The 26960-nt window shown below is 36.9% G+C and overlaps 1 protein-coding gene across 1 annotated transcript; it reads right to left on the reverse strand.

The window, feature by feature from the left end:
• Positions 1 to 5823: 5823 nt before the first annotated feature.
• On the reverse strand, positions 5824 to 15639 carry LOC764907 (organic cation transporter protein). The gene is made up of 10 exons (XM_030972603.1): positions 15634 to 15639; positions 15514 to 15594; positions 12516 to 12619; positions 11896 to 12050; positions 10623 to 10791; positions 9697 to 9835; positions 9042 to 9133; positions 8362 to 8570; positions 7692 to 7800; positions 5824 to 6671 (listed from the first exon to the last, which is right to left on the reverse strand). Exons 1-10 carry the CDS (start codon positions 15637 to 15639, stop codon positions 6440 to 6442), a joined length of 1296 nt encoding a protein of 431 aa, XP_030828463.1. The 3' UTR covers positions 5824 to 6439.
• Positions 15640 to 26960: the final 11321 nt, after the last annotated feature.

Genomic DNA, 26960 nt, shown 5'->3' on the forward strand with positions numbered 1-26960 from the left:
ACACTAAGCTCCGTATACAAGTATCAGTCTTTTGTTTCATTAATGATCATTCAACCATAAAACACGGTCTTTTGGAGTATTCCTAATTGAAAGATGTTCTTGCTAACTTATCGACTCGATAACCTAATAATAGCGAAATTGGCAGAACAGAAGGTAGAAGATTTACTATCCCATACTTGAGTGATTCTGAATGGAACGTTCACAACCTAGCTGTGAAAGATCGCATCGCCCCCCTTCATTATGATCTTGGCTCCAACATTATTAGCCCTAAAGTGGCAGCAAACTCTTTTGTCGATATCGTGACTGAATATTTTCAGGAGCAAAATGAATTTCTGGAAAATCAAACCAACCAGATGTATATTGAACACGAACCAAAAACGCTTACTCAGGCTAGGAAACGGAAAAACCTACTACGAAAAAAAGCATTTGGCAAAAATGCAACCAAAGAGGACCGGGAAGCATTTAAACTTGCAATAAAAACAATATCGTACTTAAAGAAAAAAAACAAAGGAACACAGGGACGAAAAATCTAGAGCCCACTTGGAGAAAAGATTTCGGGATAACTTCTATGATTTCTCGAAGAAAGTTTGTAATGGCTCGTTACATGAAAAGTCACCTCGGCCAACGTTTTCTCAGATGGAAGCGGACGAATATTTTTGTACAAAGTACAGCGTCCCCAATGTTATTGATCTTACGTCGTTGTCCTGGTTCCCGTACGTCAACGTGAATTCGGAAAACTACCAAAGCTTCGATATGAACTCGTTCAAACCCAAGGATGTTAAGAATGTTCTGAAACGGAAAAAAGCAAGATCAGCACCCGGTGATGATGGTCTGATGTATGGAATGCTAAAAAACTTGTACTGTACCCACCACTTCCTGGCAACATTATATAATAAGATTTTGGAAAGTGGCGATCCCCCCGAAATGTGGTCCGAATCAAAAGTTGCCTTAATTTTCAAATCTGGTGAAACAACAAAACCAGAAAATTTCCGGATGATATCTTTGACGTGTTGCATTGGTAAAATATTTAATCAGATCTTATCGGAGAGAATGTCAACCTATCTCACAGCCAATGAATTCATAGATAAACGGGTCCAGAAGGCATTCATTAACGGAGTGAACGGCTGTATAGAACACAACCAAGTCGTACATGAAATTCTGAAACATGCTCGATGTAAACAAAAAACATTGCACATCACATTCTTCGACCTGGCCGACGCGTTTGGCAGCGTGAGTCATCAGCTGATCTCTACGTCATTAAGCCGTTACGCAATACCTCAACCAGTAGCCCGTTACATTGATGTTCTCTACTCAAGACTAAATGGCAGAGTATGCGGTCCGGGGTGGCAATCGGAACGCTTTGCTTTCAGGAAAGGGGTTTTTCAGGGAGACCCTCTATCCCCAATTGTATTTCTCATGTGCTTCAACCCAATTATTGAATATCTTGAAACCCAGAAGCAGCAATATGGCTACGATTTCGCCGGCCAGAAATTAATAACTACCCCGTATGCCGACGACTTTAACCTGATAACTGGAAATAAAAGGTATCATCAAAAACTTGTTCAAGAAGTAGATAAACTTCTCAGTAGTATGGGCTTAACAGTCAAAGCTAAGAAGTGTCGTTCCTTATCAATTTCAGGCGGTAAACCAACAGTTATTGATTTTTGCTTAGCTAGGGAACAAATTGCATCTGTACAAAATAATCCTATTAAATTTCTCGGATCTCAAATAACTTTCAGGATGAAGACTTCAGAAACATATGATTTCATCAGAGATAAGGTTGATAGTACCCTCACGAATATAGATAGTGTAAACACAAAAAACGAGTATAAGCTAAAAATTCTTAATGATTATGCTCTCTCCTCTATGAGATATATGTTAACTGTACATGACCTTCATGCAACTCACCTTGGACAACTAGATACACTTCTAGACAAATACATTAAAAAATGGATGGGCATCCCCCGGTGTGGTGCCAATATTGCTGTAGTTCATGCCCCAGCGGGGCTTAATATTCCCACTATCTCTGAACTCTACCAAACATGTCATTGCCTTGCCTACAGTAGATCGAAAGTTAAAGGCGACGAAATGGTAGTTCACGCCCTAGATCAACAACTGGCCAGAGAGGAAAACTGGACCAGAAAGTCATCTACAATTCAGGTTGCACACCAAATTCATCAAACCAGTTTACAAACGAATTGGAAAGATACTAAAAAATCAGTCAAAATGAACCTGAAAGAGGAAAGCAGGAAAAAGTGGAAAAATGAAATAGAACCTCTCCTAGTCCAAGGTGAATTCATGAAGGTACTAGAAATAGAAAACTGTGACTTGTCCTGGAAGTCCATCATCTTCAATCTGGCACAAGGAGTTATGAAATTTGCAATAAATGCAGCGATTGATAGTCTGCCGAGTAATAAAAACTTGTATAGATGGGGTAAGCGAATAAATGACTTGTGTAGTTTATGTCAAGCCAAAGGTACTTTGCATCACGTATTGAATAATTGTCAGGAAATGTTAAATAGATACACGTGGCGCCACAATAACATTGTACATAATCTGCTAAAGACCATCAAACAGAACGGCCTTGATAGTGATCACCAAGTATATGCTGACGTGGAAGGGGAGACAATCAGTGGAGGGACGGTTCCCCCAACCATTGTTCCAACACAACAAAGACCTGATTTATGTTTCATTAATTTTAGAAAAAAGGAAATACTAGTATTTGAGTTGACAATTCCATTTGAAACCAACATTCAACAGGCTCACCAAAGAAAGCTTGACAGGTACGCCGGACTAACACATGATATCTCAGAAGCCGGCTGGACTCCCAAATTAATGTGTATAGAGATAGGCTCCCGAGGTTTGATAACTCCTGACAACAAGAAAAGACTTATAGATATGTTGAAAACATGTAAATGCAAAGTAAGGTATCCACAAGTACTAAGAAATGAAATCTTGAAAACCGTACTGTTTGGGTCGTATGTTATTTTTCACAGCCGGTCGGAACGCACCTGGCAATCACAACATTACTTGGGAGTGTAAGTGGTTTAACTAATTTGTATGACTTGCAATAGCGAGGCCTCTTTCTCTCCCTCTCCCTCTTTCTCTCTCTCTTCCTTTCCCTCTTTCTTTCTTTCTCTCTCTTCCCCTCTCTCTCTCTCTCTCTCTCTCTCTCTCTTTCTCCCCCTCTCTCTATGGGGACAGGTTCTCGTGGTGTGATTACGCATGCTACTATATTGACAGATATGATGACGGTACCTAAATGTAAGGTGTGGCATAATTATGTAATTGGGAAAAGTAATATTTCAAAAGTATATTCTGTGGGTTTATATTGTTTTTTACAGCCTATCTGAGCTCACTTGGCATTGCTAACTAAGAAAGTAATAATTATTTTTGTTTTTGTTATTTTGTTAGGAATTATTAATGTTTTCATTTAAAACACTGACGTTATGATGTTCTCTTTTCCGTTTTGTTTTTGTGTATTGTAATTGTTCAACCCTGCATGAGATGCATTTAATGTAATACAAATCTCTGTCCTGGGTTTTATGTCACATCTTTATTATTATGTTATATGTATACCTTCCTGAATAAAGATGAATAAACAATAATAGCGAAATTGGCAGTGGCCAAGCTACCACTGGCCCTCTGTACCGATTCCTGAATAATAAAAACAAACACCTCCGCAAGCTAAATTTGCAATTTTCATTAGTATTCAACTTATCAGAAACTAACCTATCATTTCATTTCATTAGAAATCCTCTCTTTGTCTCTTGGAGACAATTTCCTAGAACTGTTTGGTTTTTTCTCGTACGGTTCTACTTTCGTCCGAGGTCTTCCTATAGGCACAAACCTGGGGGGGGGGGTGTACTCGCCTAATACGGTATACGGGGATGTGCCGCTCTAATGGGTTACTTTTTTGCAAAAAATTCCTGATTGGGGTATGATTTTGTGCTACAAAATGACCCTTGAAACTGGGTATGGGTTTAGACGCTTCAACCGTACACCCCCGTCCAAATCTGAGCTTGACGTGTGCCCCCCCCCCACCCCGCCCCTCCCCCCTCCCCCCACTCATCGGTAATGTAATCTGGATTTGTAAATTTAACTTTTATATTCTCCTCTCTCTCTCTCACACACTCTTTCTCTTTCTCATTTTCATCTCTCCCTGTGTCTTCTTCTCTTTTACCTTCTTTTTTCCTTTTTATTCCGTCGTTCTGATTTTTTTTTTTGTAGGCCGCCATAAAAAAAGAGGAGGGCCACGACCCCCCCCCCCCCCCCAACGATCCGCCACTGATTTACACATTAATTTATGCACGCATAATGCAGTTTACTACTACTACTCCGACTACTACTATGGTAAGTTCAAGTTCAAGTTCAAGTTTTATTTCCACATCTGATTTTAAAAGTACAGTTTATATGCATATATATATACATTATCAAACGTTTAAATGAAACATCTTCAATATAAATCATAATGTGGTGGGAAAAAACAAAGGCCGATGGCCTATCAAGGTTATTCCCAAAGATAATAAAATTTACATAAAAAGTTTCTTAAATTTACTAAAAACGAGATAGAAAAACAAAGATTAAAATAACACAAAGCATCAATAAACAGAACTAAACCATACAAATCCATTAAAAAAAAAACAAGAAAATGCATTTATGCAATGGTAAAAAAAGTAATCCTAGTTATACATATTCATTTACGAGATATTTCTTAAGTTTTCTTTTGAAAATTGATACTGTTGGGCATATTTGGAGTTCTTGAGGCAGTTTGTTCCATAACTTTGATCCGGCATAAATTATAAATAATTGTTGTTCTTGAAACTGGGAAAGCTGTTACTAAGTAAATTAATGAATTAAGGTATGTGAAAGTGTAAATCATTCATGCAAATTGCGTTTTGAATGGAAGTCCCTAATAGTGGGTACAATTTTCTGTCAAAATGACCCTTGAAACTGGGTTTAGACGCTTCAGCCGTAAACCCCCTTCCAAATCTGAGCTTGACGTGTGTCCTACCGGGTACCCATTTAACACCTGGGTGGAGAGTAGCAAGTGCAGGTAAATATCTTGCCAAAGGATATTAGTGCCGTGTCGGGATTCGAACCCTCGACCTTCTACAGTCAAGCGCCTTAAACCACTCGACCACGACACTCCCACTCGATTCGGCCCCACCCGGATCCGCCACTTCTTCTCTGTCCAAAGCGGGGGGGGGGGGGAGGGGTGAAACAAATGTCCCTTTAACATAATTATTCTTTAAACATCTTAAAGTCACATTGTTTCTCATTCTACTATATCTACTCTACGCTAATTAACAATTTTCTTGGTATTGTAGCCCGTATTGTAGCCGTATCACAGCGTAGTATATAGTAATTGTAATGTAATTCTTAGTAATCAAGTTCAAGTTCAAGTTGTATTAAGTACAATTGTGTTCATATATATATATATATTAACAAACGTTAAAATGAAACATCTTCGATTTAAATCATAATGTGGTGGGAAAAAACAAAGGCCGATGGCCTATCAAGGTCATTCCCAGAGATAATAAAATTTACATAAAAAGTTTCTTAAATGTACTAAAAACGAGATAGAAATACAGAGATTAAAACAACACAAAGCATCAATATACAGAATTAAACCAGACAAATCCATTACAACAGAAAAGGAAAAGGAAAGGCATTTATTTAAAAATTAATCCTAGTTATACACATTCATTAACGAGATATTTCTTGAGCTTTCTTTTGTAAATCGATACTGTTGGGCATATTTGAAGTTCATTGGGCAATTTGTTCCATGATACTTGATAATTCTTGATTACTAAGAACCACGAAGGAATGGAACAACCTACCGTCTTCAGTAATTTCTGCCAAAACTACCTCTGCATTCAAAGCAGAGCTGTTCATTTTTTTAAAACCCACAAGCCAAAAGTAACTGACCACTCAAAGCCACACCTCCAGTTAAAATTCCCTAGTGGAATGTTCCGGAGGAATCCAATCCAAGATCCAAGATCCAAGATCCAAGATACCATGGTACTGTAGAATTAATGTCATGTATTTTCCGTAAGTATAAATGTATTTCTTAAATATGGATTATTATTGTTTCTAATGTAAAATGCATAGAAATGTATTATGTAATGCGCTGCAACACATTTTGTGTGTGTTATTCATTATCAAATACGTAGAGAACATAAGCCACCACACTGAGCTAACGGCGAAACATAAATCACCAAACTGCCCCCCCCCCCCCGACGCTGCAATATGTGATACTTGTTTCTTAATTTGAATATTTGTTAATAGGCCCAGTTAGTTGGGCCTGCCTGCCCCATTATAGTCCATCAGACCACATATCATATCATTATATGAATATGAATATGAATATGAATATGAATATGAATTATATTAAACGGTCGCCATGAATTGTCATATTGGCCTTTCATCATAGAATTTAGAGTCTGGTATGAGTATGATGTCCGATGTCTTCTCCTTCTAGTCTTGTTTCAGGAAGTGCAAATCCTCGTGTTTCAGGGAGAAAGAATGCAAGAAATCCAGCAATAACAGCCAGAGAGCCGAAGATTACAAGCGGCAAAGGAGCCCATAGTTTGTCTAGTGTCAGTATGAAAGGCGCTAACATGGTCGCTACTCGAGAGAACATGGAGCACGTCCCAACAGCGATCGTTCTATAAAGTACAACAAAAATTGACCCATAATCAATGATTTTAAAAAAATTCATTTTGTACAAATAAATATAACTTGTCGTTTGTATTTTGATATTAACCTCAACCTTTTCTTAATAGGACATAATTTAATTTGTGAACGAACTATTGGGAAAATCGAAGTATTAGAAAAATATTGATTTAATTGCTTTACCTCAAAGATAAATAGATATTGTTAAGACTATAAATGTATTTCTGAATTTAAATTTTATTGATGAAAATGTGTTTATTTATCATTCAAAATTTGGTTAATTTTATTTGAAAAGATCAGAGACAATGAAAGTTTGTAAAGTGATAAAGGACACTCTCTTTGAACCCCTCTGAAAACCAGCGATATCATGTTGTTATAGTAAGCAAAACTATCCATCCGTATGTATGTATTATTATGTACATATATTTCATGTTGTTTTTTTTTATACGGGAAATAAATACCACCACCACTACTACTAATACTACTACTACAACTATTCCTACTACTTCTCCTACTATTTCTCCTACTTTTCCTACTACTACTACTACTTCTACTACTAATACTACTACTACTACTACTACTACTACTACTACTACTATTACTACTTCTCCTACTACTAGTACTACTTCTACTACTACTACTACTACTACTACTACTACTACTACTATTACTACTACTACTACTACTGCTACTACTACTACTACTACCACTACTACCACTACTACCACTACTACCACCACTACTACTACTACTACTACTACTACTACTACTACTACTACTACCACTACTACTATTACTACACCTTCTTCTACTTCTACCACTACTACTACTACTACTACTACTCCTACTACTAACACTACCCCCTACTACTACTACTACTACTACTACTACTACTACTACTACTACTACTACTACTACTGCTACTACTACTACTACCACCACTACTACTACTACTTCTATACTACTACTACTTCCACTACAACTGGCGCAATGAGCTAAAAGAGAGGACTCACCTGATGTTAGTAGGATAAAGCTCTGCCGTGTACAGGTAGACTATACCAAATGATCCTGATATTCCGAATTTACCAATCATTGCAATGGTTGTCAACCACAGGCCAGCAGCTGCAAAACAGTATTAGAAGAGAGCGAATTAATGTAGCATTTATTGAACTGAACTCAATTGAATTCAATCGAAAAGGTATCTATTAAAAAAACATTTCGCAGCTCAAGAGCTGAATTACATGGAATATAAGTACACCACACTTAGAAATTAACATGCATATTTACAAACACGGCCATTATACAAAATAAGCAAAGATATGCACAAAAATAAAGAGGGGGGAATGGGAGGGTTGTATGATAAAAAATTATATGCTATTTAAAAATATTAAAAAACACGGATTAGGTCTACTTGGCATTGCTTGGCAACTGTAGATAGAAATGTTGTGTAAGCCTCAAATAATGTTTTATAACTATGTACATGTATGAAAAAAGCACGGACCTGCTTTTTTAAGATCAGCGGAGTTCAAATTATTCCTATGGGATATTTATTATTTCTATATGACAAGCAAACTATCATGTCAAATGCTGTTTAACTTTTATTTTAGGGTAATCTTTCAAACATTGATTCGGTCTGTTTTATTATGTTGAATGTTTTGAAAAGAATTAACTGCATCAACTTACGAACGAGCGCTGTGCATAAACATGACACACCTCCTAACAGTACCAATACAATAAGGCTTGGTCTCCTCCCAAAATACTCCACTGTAAACATTGCGATGATATAAGCTGGAATCTCGACCGCGCCTGCGACGGCGAAGGCCGCGTAATCATTGGCACCGAGGTTTGAAGTGTTTAGTGAGAGGCCCGTATATATCAAACTGTGAGCCATCCTGCATGTGACCAAAACAAATTCTGACTATTATGAAAGCCAAATTAACCAAATGCCCCCCACCACCCCCTCCCCCCCCCCCAAAAAAAAAATATATATATATATATATATATATTAAAAATTAAAAAAAAATGTTGCAAGACTGTCATCCCTTTTAAAATTACCATTCTTTTGTCATTCTGACGTTTATTAAAAAATGATTAGGAAATTATATTTAGCCACTTTTATTACCGACGTGTTAATCTGATTGTCATGAACGATATGAATATCAAGGATGTTACCGTTAATCCAAATTATTTAATCTTAATGATTGCATAGTGTTGGGAAGCATTCCTATCACATAGTAACATGTTAATTATATATTACCTTCCAAAGAATGGACACGTTTGAATAATTTAAAAAGACATATTTGGTCATAAACATCTGGTCATATGACATCGGTAACTGTTCAATGAATCCTTGATTAGCTTACCAATTGTACACCATATTCAAGGTTCGGAAGCAGACTTTGCGAGTACGAAATAAATCGATAGCTCTTAGTTTTGATTCCTTGCGGGCAGCATTCTATAGAGGTAAAATGATGTGAATAACATGATCACATGCGCACACATGCAACTTTGCATCTTTCTAAATCCAATTGACAATGATTGCTGATTTTTAATCAACTCAGTGAAATTTGCGTCCAATTTATTATTTAAGTGAACGATTATAAACATGCAGTCATATCATGAACACGAAGTCACGAGAAATCAACGCATGGACAATTTCATCCCATAAACGTCATGTTTGAATGACGTAATGTTCACACATTTATACTACAAATATGTGAAGGACAAGGCTTCTAAAAGTCATTGCAATCACGTTTGAATATACATTAACTACGGCAAGATTACACTAACAACAGCTGTATTTAACTGAGGTACGTGAATACATTTGTAAATTGAATAGAGTTCAATTACCTGAAGCAATTTAAAAGATCTCAGATAAAACGCCAATAAATATTGTCAATAACAATTATGTTTGAAATCAGGTAACACTAAACATAATCATGATTAGCACCATTCGTGAAACTTTATAAAGCTTTATTATATCAATAAATCCGTTGTTTACCATTTCCGCTTACAAACCTGTTCCATTTTGAATTCTTCTGTAAATAGGGGATCTGGAGCGGTCTTCTTATTGACTTTTGCAATTTTCATCACAATTTTCTTGGCGTGGTCATATTTTCCGTTCGATATCAACCAACGAGCAGATTCTGGTAGTACTCTATCAGTCAAGGAAATACAATGATACAAGGTCATGTTAAGTACTCTATCAGTCAAGAAAATACAATGATACAAAGTCATGTTAGTTCTGGTAGTACTCTATCAGTCAAGGAAATACAATGATACAAAGTCATTTTAGGCTTTATCTTGCATGTAGTGATTTCACTGCTTCACTTGCTTTACTACTTGGTTGCTTTTATAATTGGTTTTTCAATATTGGTAGCTTTCATTTCTATCTACAAATATGAAGAGGACGTGAAAATAAAAAGATGTACATGCAACATGACGGCCACGCAAAGTTTGAATTTGTTATCGAAAGTATTTTCGATCGTGTTAGGGTCGAGAATAATAATAATAATAATAATAGCTAGTTCTTATATAGCGCTTTTCAGGACCGAAGGCCCTCTCAAAGCATGGTATATTTGGAATACGAGGTACATTTGAAATAGGGCTAAGTCCCCAACGGAAGACAGAAACTCATTCTTCTTTAATCATCAGGTCAATTCTCTTTAGAGATGTAAATAATAATAATAATAATGATGGTGATGATAATGATAATGATAATAACGATAATAACAAATAATAATAATGCTAATGCTAATAATAATAACATAATACTAATATTAATAATAATGATAACACAAATGATAATAATGATAATAATAATAACAATAATAACAACATAAATACATTAATCATTATTTACAATATTAACATTTTCGCAATTTTTCGAACTTTTATTAGAAAGTTAATGCTTATTAATTGAATGAAAATCAAACTCATCTTACATCATGAGAGCGACGAGGCATGAAAGAGGAACAGAGACAACAAGTTGAAGTGTTCTCCAGTCCCTTACAAAGTAAGCCACGAGAGCTAGGAACATATAACCGAGTGAGTACGGGATGCACATCAAAATTCCTGCGATATTCCGTTTGGATGGCCCAACATATTCCGTTCCTGTACCATCCATAAACCATAAGTACAAAGAAAGTTTCTTTTGCAAAAGTATCCCATCCAATCTGAAATAAGTATTTGTTTTATCAATATCATGACATCCATACGTTACACAAATTTACTATGCACTTTGAAACATTATTCCAAGATGGAAGATGGAATATTAAAAAGTACATAACAACATACGTGTAAATAAGCAACTAACAAGACATAGATAAAATCATTACAAAGGTAATTGAATAATCTTCGTTTAACGGCTAAACGAGGATAAATTTATCTTCGTTTAACGGCTAAACGAGGATAAATTTATCTTCGTTTAATGGCTAAGTAAACGAATACTTTTATTTTTGTTGTTTTTAATTATTACTACTTACCGTCTTCTGCTTCGATAAATTTATTCTCGTTTAGCCGTTAAACGAAGATAAATTTATCCTCGTTTAGCCGTCAAACGAAGATAAATTTATCCTCGTTTAGCCGTTAAACGAAGATAAATTTATCCTCGTTTAGCTGTTAAATGAAGATAAATTTATCCTTATTAAACTGTGATAAAGAAGATGAATTTATCTTCGTAATAATAATAGATTTGTACACAGTCGTATTTATTTGTATTCAGTGGTACATATTAAATTGTATAGTACATTTGCATATCTAATTTTCATTTGTTTCAATTATTTCAATTATTTGTCTAGAGTGACCGCCATTCCTTTATAATCGAATGATAATTGAGTGAAGAGACTGGAGAGCGTGTGTAGAACAGAGATCGATAAGTCAGATATGTGGGTGGTCGTGTGTGGAGATGTGAAAGTAAAATCAAGGACTCAGCTTGATGACATTTTGAGGAAAAATGAACAAAAATTCGTTCATTTTGAAAAGATATACTGTTTGTTATGAAAAGCTGATTACGTTTGGATAAATTTGTCAAATTGCTTAAAGAGTGCAGTAAAAATCGATGTAATTGCTACATTAATTTGAGATGACATTAACACGTACGCAACAATGCAATAAAGCTTGATAACATGTTCAATGTCTCTTTATGAAATACGTGTTCAATGAAAGATCATGATCTAACCAAAGTCTCATTTCGATACTAAAATAATGATGCCTTACCTATGACGAATAGGATAATATAACATGATATAAGAGCCATTCCTTGAAAGAATCGAAGTATAATGAAAATCCACCAGTTCGGGGCAAAGGCCAACGCCACACTGCTGACCGTCCTTAGTGCTGTGCATAGAGCTAACGTCCACCATCGTCCTATCCTGAATATGTAATATACGAACCAGAGTTTGCATATAGTATGTATATGAAGAGAAAGTCTTTCAGACTTTCATAACGGCCCCAATTTCAAGAAGAAACACTTAATCCCAAAGTGAGTATCAACTCAAAGATCACAGGTGAGTAAGGCGGGGGGATTAGTAGTTGGTAAGCGTCAACTCCTATTCAGAAAGGGGACATGGCCTCTCTGATATTTTCCTTTCAAAGTTTCTTTCAAAATGATGTAAATTGATCAAATCATTTATTCATTTATTTAAAACAAGGTAATTTCATTAACAAATTAACCTGGATAAGATTTAAAATTACACCTCGTTGCCCGAATGTGACCGATTAACCTAACTTTAACGATTTCCAGCGGTAGGGGCTGCCTCGTACACCGATAGTCGTAACGAATTAAGTCATCTGAAAACACAGAATAATGTAACAAAATGATGTAATGAATGTCATACCCATCGGATAGAGCGCCAAATACTAGAGATCCAACGAGGTAACCAGCATAGAAAACGGTTTGAGCAATCTCATTCAGATCATCCCTCTCGCAAACAAGGTCGAACTAGTAAATAAATTAATAATGTACTCATGGTTTATCATCATAGGCGGATAATGGAAAGAGAGAAGAAAAAACATCTACACTTCGCCATTACACTTTCGACTGTTAATCTATCATTCATAATTTTTGTTTTGTTTGTTTGTTTTTGTTTGGTCGTTTTGTGTTTTATTTTAATGTCACAGTGTACTCCTTAAGACAAATTTACTGTAGAATTAAAAGTAGATATTCATTCAAAGCAGGGGCGTAAATCCCGGGGGATGGGGGGGGGGGGCTGCATCCCCCTGGTTTGAAGTAGGGGGATGGCCTGTACAAACACCCCCCCCCCCCCTGATATTACAACAAAAAGAGAGAAAAAGGAAGAAGAAGAAGAAGAAGAAAAGAATGTGATTGTTTCAATTTCAGCATAATGCATGAGAAATGAGTTATTTTTGTATGTATGTATAACTGTATAGCCTACACGTATAGTATGTCACTATCATTAAGAATAGTTGCGCGACGTGCGCGAACAAGCACTTCATAAACTTCAGAATAATAAGAATCCCACTATATACACAAAATGCATTGGGCCGGGCCCCGGCCGGCCGGCCACGCAGTCTTCTGCATATTCAGGGCATGCATGCTCCGCTCTCTCACGCGCTAGCAATGCAGAACAATTTTCCCGCCCGCGTAATCTAGGGGAGGAAGGGGGCCAATAGGTTACCGTGACGACTGCACTGATCTTGATTGCGCCGTGTGTGGTCGAACGTCAGTATAAAGCGCCGTTGCAGGTTAGACCGTTTCAGGAACGGTCTAAAGTTCGCCTTCTCGTCTTCTTTGTATAATAATTAAATCAACGTCTAAGCTTTTCGCGCTTCGCGCGGGGATGGGAAACTGAATTCAGACGAGAATTAAGAGTCGAGAACAGTACACCCAATCGTCTGCTTTCTCTAATAATTTAAGGAAACGTCAAGGCTTCCGCGCTTCGCGCGGGAAGGGGAAACTGAATTCAGACGAGAATTAAGAGTCGAGAACAGTACACCCAATCGTCTGCTTTCTCTAATAATTTAAGGAAACGTCAAGGCTTCCGCGCTTCGCGTGGGAAGGGGAAACTGAATTCAGACGAGAAATAAGAGTCGTGAACAGTACACCCAATCGTCTGCTTTCTCTAATAATTTAAGAAAACGTCAAGGCTTCCGCGCTTCGCGCGAGAGGTTGAAACTGAATTCAGATAAATAGGGCTTATTAAGAATCGAAAACGGTACATCGAATCGTCTGCTTTCTCTAATAATTTAAGGAAACGTCAAAATTTCCGCGCTCCGCGCGAGAGGGGAAAACTGAATTTAGATAAATAGGGCTTATTAAGAATCGAAAACGGTACAACGTATCGTCTGCTTTCTCTAATAATTTAATGAAACGTCAAAACTTCCGCGCTTTGCGCGGGAGGGATAAACCGAATTCAGACAAAGATTAAGAGTCGAGCACGGTTTAACAAATCGTCTACTTTCTCTAATAATTTAATGAAATGTCAAAGCTCCTGCGCTTCGCGAGGGAGAGAGAGGGAGAAACTGAATTCATACAAGGATTAAGAGTCGAGCACGGTTCAACGAATTGTCTACTTTCTCTAATAATTCAATGAAACGCCAAAAATTCCGCGCGGGAGGAAAAGGGGGTCGGGGGGGAACTGAATTCAGACAAGGATTAAGAGTCGAGAACGGTACAGCAAATCGTCTTCTTTTTATAATAATTTAATGAAACGCCAAAGCCTTCGCGCTTTGCGCGGGAGGGGCGGGGGAATTCATACAGACAAGGGTTAACAGTCGAGAACGGTACAATAAATCGTCTTCTTTTCCTAATAATTTAAGGAAACGTCTAAGCTTCCGCGCTTCGCGCGGTAGGCCTATCACCCACACCCCCTAATGAGCGCGCTTCGCGCACTCTTTGAGTGATTCGCCTGCTCACTACCGCCCCTCCCTTAAATGATATCCTAGCTCCACGCTAGCTCCAGCTATGATGCTTACTAAGTTGACGAAATAATTCGTATATTTATGTCGTCGAGGAAAATGACCATTTGCGCATACGCAAGTAGATAGTCCGTAGGAAAAACAATTTAGCCTTCGGCCCCGGGTATATAGGGTTAAAGTTGTAAATATTGGGACTTTAATTTTGTCGGTAATTGGGGGCTAGTTTTGTCGGTAATCGTTGGCCTCTACACCCCCCCCCCCCCACTAAAAAAGGTCTAGCGACGCCCCTTACCATTATACATCATTTTCTAAGTGATGGGACTCAAAATAAAGAGTTGACATCTTCCTGACGAAATACTCAATCTTTATGTTACTACTTGAAAGTGTGTCGTCTTATTTCGGAGTTCATTATAATAAAACACTACAGTTTGCAGCTGTCAGTATTTCGAAATATATGTCCAATTCTTTTACTTTATGGTTGTCAAATTTGGCATGTGCGTGCAAGTATGTATGCATGTATAAATTTATGTACATGTGTTTGGGTATGTGTGTGTTTGTTGTGCGTGTGTGTGTGTGTGTGTGTGTGTTGTGTGTGTTTGTGCGTGCGCGATCGCGCGCGCTTGCGTAAATTAGTGTGGGCGTGTGCTCGTGCTAGTATGTGATGGCTATCGCCGATCATCCCCCCCCCCCACTCCTCGGTACGGATTTACGCCCCTGATTTAAAGTCTGTGAAACTATAATCAACTAATGTTGATTTCATCGATTTGAAATTGACCAAGGTATACTTGTTTCCAAAAACCAATACAACAAGCCCATTCTATACTCAAATAAAAAATATATTATTTTACATCGTGTCAAAATTAATAAAGTCAGTGCAACAGTCGATTAAGATGTGTAATGTTAATTGGAGTACCTCTGCATCATTGCATCATTGAATGCAACGGATGCTATACTCACATCAGTGACTACAGTTGATATATATTGACTATCATCGTAGACCCACCCCTCATCACATGGTAAAGTTGAATGTAACGGATGCTATACTCACATCAGTGACTACAGTTGATATATATTGACTATCATCATAGACCCACCCCTCATCACATGGTAAAGTTGAATGCAACGGATGTTATACTCACATCAGTGACTGCAGTTGATAGACCCCCCCCCCCCCCTCATCACATGGTAAAGTTGAATGTAACGGATGCTATACTCACATCAGTGACTACAGTTGATAGACCCACCCCTCATCACATGGTAAAGTTGAATGTAACGGATGCTATACTCACATCAGTGACTACAGTTGATATATATTGACTATCATCATAGACCCACCCCTCATCACATGGTAAAGTAGAAAGCATCTCAGTGGTATAGTTAGACGGATCCATGCCTGGAATGAAGTCTACTCTGGATACGTTGTATTTCAGACATTGTGCGTATGTCATCTCATCATCTGTAGTATAGTTGAACGGAATGCTAGCATTCTTCTTGGATAGTTCACATTCATCATATGTTAATCCAGAAGAACTACAGTTGTAAGAACTCCATTCGGAAACCTGTACAAAATAATGTTGTAATGCTCTAGTTAATTTCATATCTGATTATATATTTTAACCCATTCTGTGTATCTCAATCATCAAATCTTCACCTTTTCCCCTTAAATCTAAAGTCATATTTACAAAAATCAAATTACCGTTATTACGCAGACTAAACGAAGGCGATTATATTCGAGTGCTCTTTACTTCCTACAGGGCTTGCAGAATAATACAAAGTAAACACTTGTTATTACAAGATATAACAGATACATTATAACATTTGGATATAAAGAAGCTATAGAAATAGACAGCTCTGTAAAGTATAAAGGGTCATTTTATTCAGTGAAAAGCATGTCAGGTAATCAAAATTTTGTATTTATCATATCAATCCAACTTTTAGCAGAACATTAATGATCGACAAGGGAATAAAGAAAGTTATGAATTGTTGAGAGATGAGATCACAAATCTTAACTACTCTACCATTTTGTTTTGTAGATTTAATTTTTGTAAAGCTGCTCTTTCTCCCATTTTAATGATAAAACACATAATGTACACAAAATATGGGTAATCCCCTTCGAGTCCAAGATGTCTTTCATGACAATGACAAAAAGGACAACATCCATTGTTTTCTGTGCAAACTTTGGGTGATATAGTAAAATGTACAATTCCAATTCTAGAAATATTTTGGATGGTGATTGTTCACTAAGCTCGGTGCAATTTCCAAGTAAACGTGACCGATTTTCGGGATTCATACCTGATTTTCATTATGTTATTAGCGTAGTAGAGTATAGTCATAATATAGCAACTGCGCTATATACATGGACTTATTATTTAATGGCATAGCAAACATACTATCTGTAGGTTGATTCATTTACAATAACGAAAACCAGTATATATGAATGTATCTCATGATAGAGCATCGATAGAAAGGGTGTATCCTAAGAAAAGTGGCACTTCGAGAACACAAAAACCGACAAAGTGTGAACATAAAGCAGGAATAAAATACATTTTAAGATATGGAACCCCCATATTCTAGTTATTTCGTTATTAAGGATCATCTTCGACATTGTTTCTATCTTTACATGGATCTGGATGTGCATTTTAACCATTTTATTTTGATGTTTTTCTCATCGTCTCTGAAAAAGTTTTGTGATTTCGCACTGCACCAAAGTTGATAGGGTTTTCAGCACACTCCTGTCAACGCCTAATGATGTAATCCGCTTGAATTCATAATTACATATCTATATATAAAAAGTGCGAGCGAGCGAGCATAGGGAGTAACCTTTGGGGAATTTTTTTGCCCTCATTAACTTTAGACTATAGAGACACATACGAGTAATTTCAACTCTCATAATCCTGTGTGGGGTAGTGCAAAGATAGACCAAAAGGGGCACATAATTGAAAATTTCACACTTGACAATAACTTTATAATTTTGAACGACGGAAGAGGAACCAGAATAGATCCACGCACTGGGGAAATTTCATGTTGTTTTTTTTTTTTTTTTTTTTTTAAATAAATCTTTATTCAGATAAAATCATGGATAACATCGTAGTACATAAATATTCATAACAAAGCACTTAATCACATGTCTAAATGAGGTTAAATCAAATTATATCTCTATTTACTTGATAGCAGATTTTAAATTAGTAATTGTCTTCTTCCACTTAATAATATTCAAATTCGTTGTCTTAGTTTTGTTTTCCTCTACTTCTATTTTGTATTTCAACATAAACAAAAAATATTTACTTATTATTCTCGTCACTACATTTTCATTAAATTGATTTCCAACACTTGCTTTATAGATCGCAAATAAAGCATAATGAAGTATTAAATCAATATCTGTAACATTTTCTTTTGCGTCATGAAAACCATATACAACACAAATGGATGAGAATTTAAAATCTTTACAGAAGGAGTTACATAATAATATTTCAATAACGTTCCAAAACCTGTAAATATTTTCGCATTCAAAAAATACATGTATAATAGTACCAGGTTTATTACAGTAATAACACAAATTGTTTTCTGTGATTTTCCATTTGAATAAATTAACATGTGTTGGTAAAATATGATACATAAATTTAAAGTTGAATTGTATCAAATAATTATCACGAGCATATTTCAATTTAAATAACCATAAAGAATCCCACTTATAGTAAAAATTTGTCTGTAAAGTTTTGTTCCAGAAGTCTACCGCCCTAGATGGTTTTTGGATTAATTTTATGAGTTCCGTATATATTTTTTTCACAGTAATAGAGTGTATTGAGAATTCAAAACTATTCAAATTCAAATTAGAGTATATCACTGATTTACGTTTGTAATCGTTGAAATCATAAACTTGTTCGCCACATTTTATGATTCGCCTCCATCTTTGTTGTATTGCGGTTCTTATTTTGGCATATTCACTCGACCATCTACCATCATAATAGATAAGTTTATCTTTCAATTCTTTGACTGTCAAAAATCTATTTCCTATCACTATATCCCCTAAAAATAATATACCCGATTTTATCCAATTTTTATACAACAACGCTTTTCCTTTATATTTGATATCACAATTTAACCAAATCATTTCTTTTGTAACACTTCCATAGGTGTGGTGTATATATTTTACATAATTAACTTGCTTTACAGTAAACCATGTACAAAGTAAGTCACAATAGAAATCAGGTATTTTCTCTCTATAAGAAGTCACATATTTTGGTAAACATTTACAGTTCATAATAATATCAATCCCTCCCAGTTTTTCAATCCAATACTCAAACAAAATTATCCACTTCCCTTTCTTTTCTTGGAGTTCTTTAAAACTTAAGAAGCTAAACAACCATTTTATTCGTAAAGACATAACTTGCGTACACATGTCAACAATATTCATGCCTCCATCTTGAAGAGTATTCATCATGTTTTCCTTTTTCACTTTTGCTCTATTACCCCATCAAAAATTATAAAATAACTTTTCATACGCTTTTATCCATTCCATATGGCATGATAAAACTTGAGCTGTATAAATTAATTTTGAAATAACAAGGCTTTTAAAGATAATTACTTTCCCTTTAAATGTCAAATTCCTCCGTTTCCAAGAATTTAAAAGCTATTGTATTTTAATGAATCTTTCTTGAGACCAATTCATATTCACACTCAAAGATTTATTCTTACAGAAGTATATACCCAGAGATTTAACAAAAGTATCACACCAACTTATATTCTTTATTGTCTCTGAAGGAGAAGTTTTGCCCAACCATATAGCTTTAGTTTTATTCGTATTTAAATGTATTCCTGATACCCTTTCAAAATTTTCAATCACATTGATTACCTTCCTTCCAGATTTAACGTCTTGTACAAAAATTGTCATATCATCAGCCAATTGAGCTACCTTAATTTCTGTTTTGTGTCTCCCGATAGTAATACCTTTAATATTTACATTCTGTCTTATTTTGTTGCTTAAAACTTCAATACTCAGGATAAAAAGTAGGACAGACAGGGGACAACCTTGCCTTATTCCTCTAGATGGTTTAATATTGCCAGTAAACCATCCATTTACTGTAACTGATAAGCTTGGATTTAAATATAACAATCCAATCCATTGCCCAAAGGATTGCCTAAAACCATATAACTGCAAACACTTGTCAATTTATATCCATTCCAACGAGCCGAAAGCTTTTCTAAAATCTGTGAAAATAATTGCCCCATCTTTAGCCGTTAAAATAGTCAACCACATTTTGAGCTAGTCTAGCATTATAAATACCGCTTCTAGTTGATATAGTTGATATAGAGTATCTTCAAATCACCGATTTTCAGTGTTCATAAGCTCGTAGAATTGGTAGAGATTGTCACGGATAGGGAAGAGAGAGAGTAAATTTCAGGATAGGAGGAATCCCACAGACATGTTTAGTGATGCAGACAAGCTTTGTCTGCCATTCTGAAAAATATTTCATTTCAAACTTTGCCTAGCCCCCCCCCCCCCCCCTCAAACAAATATTATAAGTACTGTATATATCATACGATATTTTGCACATTTGCTATGGACACATAACTTCGCAAAAGCCCCTGTAGTGTTATTGTGTTTATATAATACAATACCCAATTTTTATACCACCTTATTCCAAAGTCCGTCCCAAGTAGGCCTACAACTATTAACCTGGCAGCATAGTCTCCATATTCTTCCCTTTCTACTAAAGTCTGCTCTATACCCAAGAGCACATAATTCCAATCTCTAGTTCTCTTTATGGAGACATCACGCATCATCACCGAATTTGTTTATTTTATAGCCTATCCGATATGCGTCGGGCTTTGGCAAATATACTGATCGCGTAACGCCCGCGCCGATGTCAGTCTCCAAAACGCGATTAGTATACTTGTAAAGCCCACCGCATATCGGATAGGCTATGATATTTATTATGTGCTACAAATGTAATTGGCCATTTTCATAATGTGACCAAATTTATTCTTAATTGCCGCGGTACGATTTATTTCATTAGCCTGTTACGAATAATTGTATTTCAATCGTCAGAATACAAATTTCATACATTACGAGTTGTTAGGTAGGGCAAGCCATAATGTTTGAGTTTGACCTACCTAGCAGCAACTACTATACATGCAATTTGGGAAATAGCAGGCTCATACGAGCGAATTTCACGAGTATTCCTCGGGTATATGGGTGCAAGATTGCACCTTTTAAAGGGTGCATGATCAGGCGCGTACGCAGGATTTTTTCAAGGGGGGGGGGGGGGTTAACATTTATAAATCGGGCCGAAAATTTCGCAACGACTCAGCCGACCGCTGAATAAGCGGGGGCGGGGGGGGTCACTTTTTTTTTTTTTTGGTCTCAAAAAAATCGCAACGACTCAGCGGACCGCTGAATAAGCGGGGGGGGGGGGGGGGGGGGGGGGGGGGGGTAAGAGGACACTTTTTTTTTTTTTGGTCTCGAAATTTGAAAAATTGACATTTTGCTCCGTTGGGGGGGGGGTAAGGTCAGCTTTTTTAGGTCAGCCATGGGAATTTTTTTTTTTTTTTTAATAAATAAAAAAAAAAATAATAATAATCCAAGGGGGGGTTTAGGGGGGTTGTGGGGGGGGGGGGTTTACACATAAAAAAAATACCAAAGGGGGAGTTTAACCCCCAAACCCCCCCCCCTGTGTACGCGCCTGATTGGCACAGTAATTTGGGGGTATATGGCAATGTTTCCCCCCCCCCTCCCCCCACGGTTTAAAATGGACTAATTCCGTCCATGTGTAGGCCTACACCACTGCTATTAAACTGCCAATAAATAGCTCTTTTTTTAATGAAGGTGGAAGAGGGGGTTGCAATGAGGTCAAATTCATGTTATGCTTGATTTTAATGTAATTTCTATTTTGTAAACAGGTGGTAAACAGGTGTGTGTGTGTGTGTGTGTGTGTGTGTGTGTGTGTGTGTATGTGTTAGCTTTCGTTACCCCTGTCATTTCTATATATAATATTGTTCATTGTCATTTTTATGTTGTTTTTAAACAGAGCCCTGTTGTAAACCAGCCTATTTTAATGTTTTTAACAATGTTTTGTAATGATTTTATAGCTGAACATGTTACTCTGTATAAAGATGCGAAATAAATAAATAAATAAATAAATCAGAGGAAGGTCTATTATCAACCAGGGGCGGATCTAGCTTTTTGCTAAAGGGGGGAGGTTGACCCAATGACGATGCAAGCGTGTGGCGGCGAGGCGATTTTTGTTGCTATTTCGAACCCCCGTAGTGATGTTTTCCTGGCATCTACTAACAAGATGCCGTTGTGCACATCACATTTTAACTTGACAGCCCAGGGGGGGGGGGGGAGGGTTATCCCCCATAGATCTGCCCCTGTCACCCTAACCATGAGAACCGTTGGGCGTAGCCCTCTGAGCGCGCCCCCACCCCAACCCCCAAAAGCCCTGACTTTGTTCACTCCATTTAGCCCGTTCAGCGTGCATTGTCAAAATGAGTAGTAGTATGACTGTATGCTGCATTGACAAATACGAAAAAACATGTAAGATACATTGAAAAATATGAAAAGAATTTAAGCGTGCATACAAATTGGAATCATACTTATCCTAAGCCCGTGGAGCAACTTTGGTCTCAAAGAAGAAGTAGGCCTACATTTATATGGTTGCTGATTAAAAAATGAATGGAATGAAGCTCATCAGACGCATGTTAGGGTCCCCATTGGGATCCTTATCTCACTCCACATAGGCCCTTACAAATTTGTGTCTTAACAAAATAATTACGTGTACTTAGTTCTTCTTTTGTCTCCCTTTCTTTATCTTATACTTTATTTATAATCCACATTATTTTTCATTCGTTCTCTCTTTCTCTAGTAGTTTTGTTTGATTCATTCTCTCTCTGTGCATGTCTCGTTTTTATATATAGTTTTTTATTTGATTTGATTTATTGGTTTCTGCATCTTTTTTCTTCATACATTTTCATGAACATAATATGGTTTGATACAATATTTTACGTGTATATAATTTTATACAGATAATAAACGAATTTAAACAAATATAGATGCAGGAGGGCTACAGAAATAAGCAAAGTAGCTTGACGTGCCCGCAGCCCTCAACTTTATAGTTACAACAACAATAAAAATACAAATAGAAAAGACTGACTTGCAGAGAAGAAAAGGAAAGGGGAGAGAAGGAGCGTTGGTAATAATACAATAAATCTCGTACATCTGCTGATTGAATGCAGGTTCATTCATGAATGGCTAAACGATGCTAGGTCGACCGCTGAATAAGGGGGGGGGGGGGGGGGGGAGAGAACACTTTTTTTTTGGTCTCGAAATTTGAAAAATTGACATTTTGCTCCGTTGGGGGGGGGGGTAAGGTCAGCTTTTTTAGGTCAGCCATGGGATTTTTTTTTTTTTTTTTTTTTTTAATAAATAAAAACAAATTAAAAAAATAATAATAATCCATAGGGGGGTTGAGGGGGTTTGTGGGGGGGGGGGGGGGTTACACATTTTAAAAAAATACCAAAGGGGGGTTTAACCCCCTCCCCTATGTACGCGCCTGTGCATGATTGAACCCCTGAAGGTGCTGCTAGTGTTGCACCGGTTTGCACCCCTAAAGGTGCAGGATTGAACCATAAAGGGTACTAACATGCCCCTAAAAGGTTCAATCTGGCACCCTTTTAAAGGGTGCAGGATTGCACATTTAAAAAGGGTGCAGGATTTAACCCCTAAAGGTGCAGGATTGAACCATAAAGGGTACTGACATGCCCCTAAAAGGTTCAATCTGGCACCCTTTAAAGTGTGCAGGATTGCACATTTAAAAAGGGTGCAGGATTTAACCCCTAAAGGTGCTGCCAGTGTTGCATCGGTTTGCACCCCTAAAGGCGCAAACTTGCACCATTTTTTTTTAGTGTGTAACTGCAAGATTAAAATATGTATATGTATAACAAATGAAGTTGTAACTTAATTGTAACAATCTCTGCTCAACTAACTAGATCAATATACTAATAATAGATAACTAGATATTATAACAAGCAAGAGGGACTATACTGCAACCATGAGAGGCTAGATAGTCCTTGGTTACATCATGCAAAATATGATCAATTCTCATGTGTCAGCAGGCTATTCAGCCAAAATTTCAGCCAAAAATGCAAAGCAAAGTGACAAACAAAAGCTGAGAACGGTTGTAAAACAAGCCAGCAAAATAATGAACCATACTGTTGACCTAGATGAAGTCTGTAAAGAAGGAGTAGTATCTAAGGCCCTATCTATTATATGTCTGATCTAACCCACCCCCTTAATGACCAGTACATACACCTGAGAAGCGGACGAAGATTGAGATCTGTAAAAGCAAGAACTAGTCGCCGCATTAATTTATTCATTCCACTTTCCATATAGTTGTTAATAAAATCCAGTAAAGAGGAGAGCTCTAAACGAAGGCAAGAACGGTAGAGAATGTGAAAACTATGCAAAACACCTTATTGACATGTTAAGCGAATATAATTTTTGTCAGTATACTTACTTTACTGTTGTACACCTACTTTTATACCATATCAAGGAATACTTTATAAACAAAATACCTACTTCAGATTAGAGCATATAAGAATAAAAGAAAAGGGAGGGTATGTAAGAAGAGAGAGAGAGAGAGAGAGAGAGAGAGAAGAAGAAGAAGAAGAAGAAGAAGAAGAAGAAGAAGAAGAAGAAGAAGAAGAAAAGAAAGAGTATTAAAAGTATATTCATCATGATCATGTATATTATATTATATTAAATGTAGGCCTATACTAAATCAGGGCCCTATGCTTGTCAATTATATGTTGTTCCTGCGTTCCTATGTTCATTTATGTTGAAGCAAGATTTTTCATGTAAATGTAAACAATTATCCTATATGGACACAATAAAGAAATGAAATGAAACGAAATATTGTATAGCACCAGCGCTCAAAATACACGGGGGCGGTGGGCGATTCGCCCCCGTGAGCTACATAATCGCCCCCGTCAGGTTGCTCACGGGGGCGATTGCAAAATTAAAAATCGCCCCCGTGGAATTATAAAATAAAGATTTTCTTTTCTGTTATAACTTTAACACAATATTGAATTTCAATTTTTTTTTAAATGAAATGGAACTTAGATTAGCGTGCAAGATTTCTTGTTTTATGAGTAGGCCTATTATTACCGATTCAGCTCACAGTGCAGTGCCGCCGTCAGCGTTGGTTATAGGCCTACTGCGCCCTTAGTAGCGGTACGTGTCACGCTGCCGCGCTATGTCTGCTGGAGCTGGAGGCGATCGCGCAAGGGCAGAAACATGGTCATGGAGAAGTTTTTCGTTGTGAAAGCGTTAACCCGCTGAAATCTGGTGATTTCAAATGACTAGCAAATAATGAACCTCGACCAGTAAATCAATATTAGGGACCTTTAGATTTGCACGACGGGAACGTGGACTGAAACGTGTGACCTCCTTTTAAGGCAGTGCCAGTGCTTAAAAGGACGTGACATGTGACTGCCAGTGCCTTAAAAGGACGTAACACGTCCACGTCCACGCAAATCTAAAAGTCCCTATTGAGAAGAAGAGGAAGACCAAGATGTCGTGGAATGATATGATAACATGGGCAGATCTACGGGGGGGGGGGGGGTTAGGGGTTTAACCCCCTCCTCCCACCCCGGCCCCCTTGGGCTGCCAAGTGAAAATGTGATATTAAAGCGGGGGGGGGGGATGCTGGAGAGGAGAACTACTAATCTAATTTTTTTTTTCATGGGGGGGGGGGGGAGTGAAGCGCCGTTTTAGCATGACTTTCTTTTTAACTCTTACTTTCAGATAACCCTAAGTTTTTGGTTGCTGCTTTATATGTAGTTGATAATGCATGATTAAAGTAAAGAGAGAGAGAGAGAGAGAGAGAGAACCACCATCATTTTGCAATGGTTCAGGGTTTGTGTAATGTACATTTGAAACCATTTCTTAGCGTCTCAACCCTAACAAAATGGCAAAACTATTTTTGAGGAAAAGTATTATACTGAATTAAATAAAGAATAATAGCTTTATTACTGATACAGATTTGCATATACGGGCTAAAGACAATGTGGTATTTGTATAGAGGTATTCCAAAATGACATTCTGATAATCAACATTTGTTCTGGTATCATAATGTATATACGCATAATACAACTGATCTTTATGATTTCTTAACGTGACATAGCTTCTTTTCCCCCTGCAAACAAAAAAGAAAACATGGTTATTTAATAAAAGGATCATGCGACAAATAATCATTGTAATTCAAATTGATGCAAGGATTTTTTTTGAATAAGCAATGCTTTTCACCAGAATCTTCTTTGTAAAAACGACTTTTACAAATCTCAGCCATGCAAATCTGCCACTGTGTTGTAAGATCACTTTCAGATTAGGAGAAGTGTATTCTTTAATGAGTATTTTACATTGAATGGAACGTCTCAACTCAGTAAGCATGGCTGAGATTTGTAAAAGTTGTTTTACAAAGAAGATTCGGGTGAATAGTAGTGCTTATTCAAACAAATATTCGCATCAATTTGAATCACAATCATTATTTGTCGCTTAATCCCTTTTAATGACATTGTTTTCTTTCTCGTTTGCAAGGGGAGAAGAAGATATGTCACGTTAAAGACATCATAAAGATCAGTGTTGTATGCGTATATATTATATACACAGGCCAGTAACAGCTATGTAGCTTGTAAATTTGTAAAAGGGAAAATGCTGATTGGAATGATAATGATGAAATAGCAAATAATTGAGGAGTATCATAGGTACCAATTCAATGGATATTTGTATAAAAAAGAGCCCCCGTCAGTACTAAAAGAGCCCCCGTGAGAAGGCTCACGGGGGCTCTTTTTTTTTGGGGGGGGGGGGGAAGAGCCCCCGTGGACAAAAAATTAATTTGAGCCCTGTATAGCACACATTTTGAGGAATTTATGTGTATACATTTACATTTAATATTGACTTTGCCCCAATTTCCCCCTGACTGTCCTACCCCTTTGAATGTCTTAGTTCAGCCCATGGTGCCCTGCTTCTCAGTTCTCCCCATTCAAAATATCTCCTTTTATACTTATTTGCAGAAAAACTTGAAATATAGAAATGGTGACTTGTGCACCCTATATAGTAGTAGTGATATCATATACCATATAACATGAATGTGTGACTACAATCAATATTTACCAATATACAAAGTATAAAGTACTACTGTATAGTTTTTAACCCCGCTCTCCCTTACGAATGCAAGAGTACAACTTACGACGCAGTAGTGTTGGACAGTCTCCCCGAGAAACACCACAATATAATCATCCCACGAGGTGGTAAATATCATGATACACACTATCAAATAGGTCATCCTTTGGAATCGACCGAATTCTCCCAAAATCTTTAAAATATCATCAAACATCATCGTGAT

Source organism: Strongylocentrotus purpuratus, unplaced genomic scaffold, assembly GCF_000002235.5.
Source record: "Strongylocentrotus purpuratus isolate Spur 01 unplaced genomic scaffold, Spur_5.0 spur5_scaffold_6, whole genome shotgun sequence".
Taxonomy (NCBI): Eukaryota; Metazoa; Echinodermata; class Echinoidea; order Camarodonta; family Strongylocentrotidae; genus Strongylocentrotus; species Strongylocentrotus purpuratus.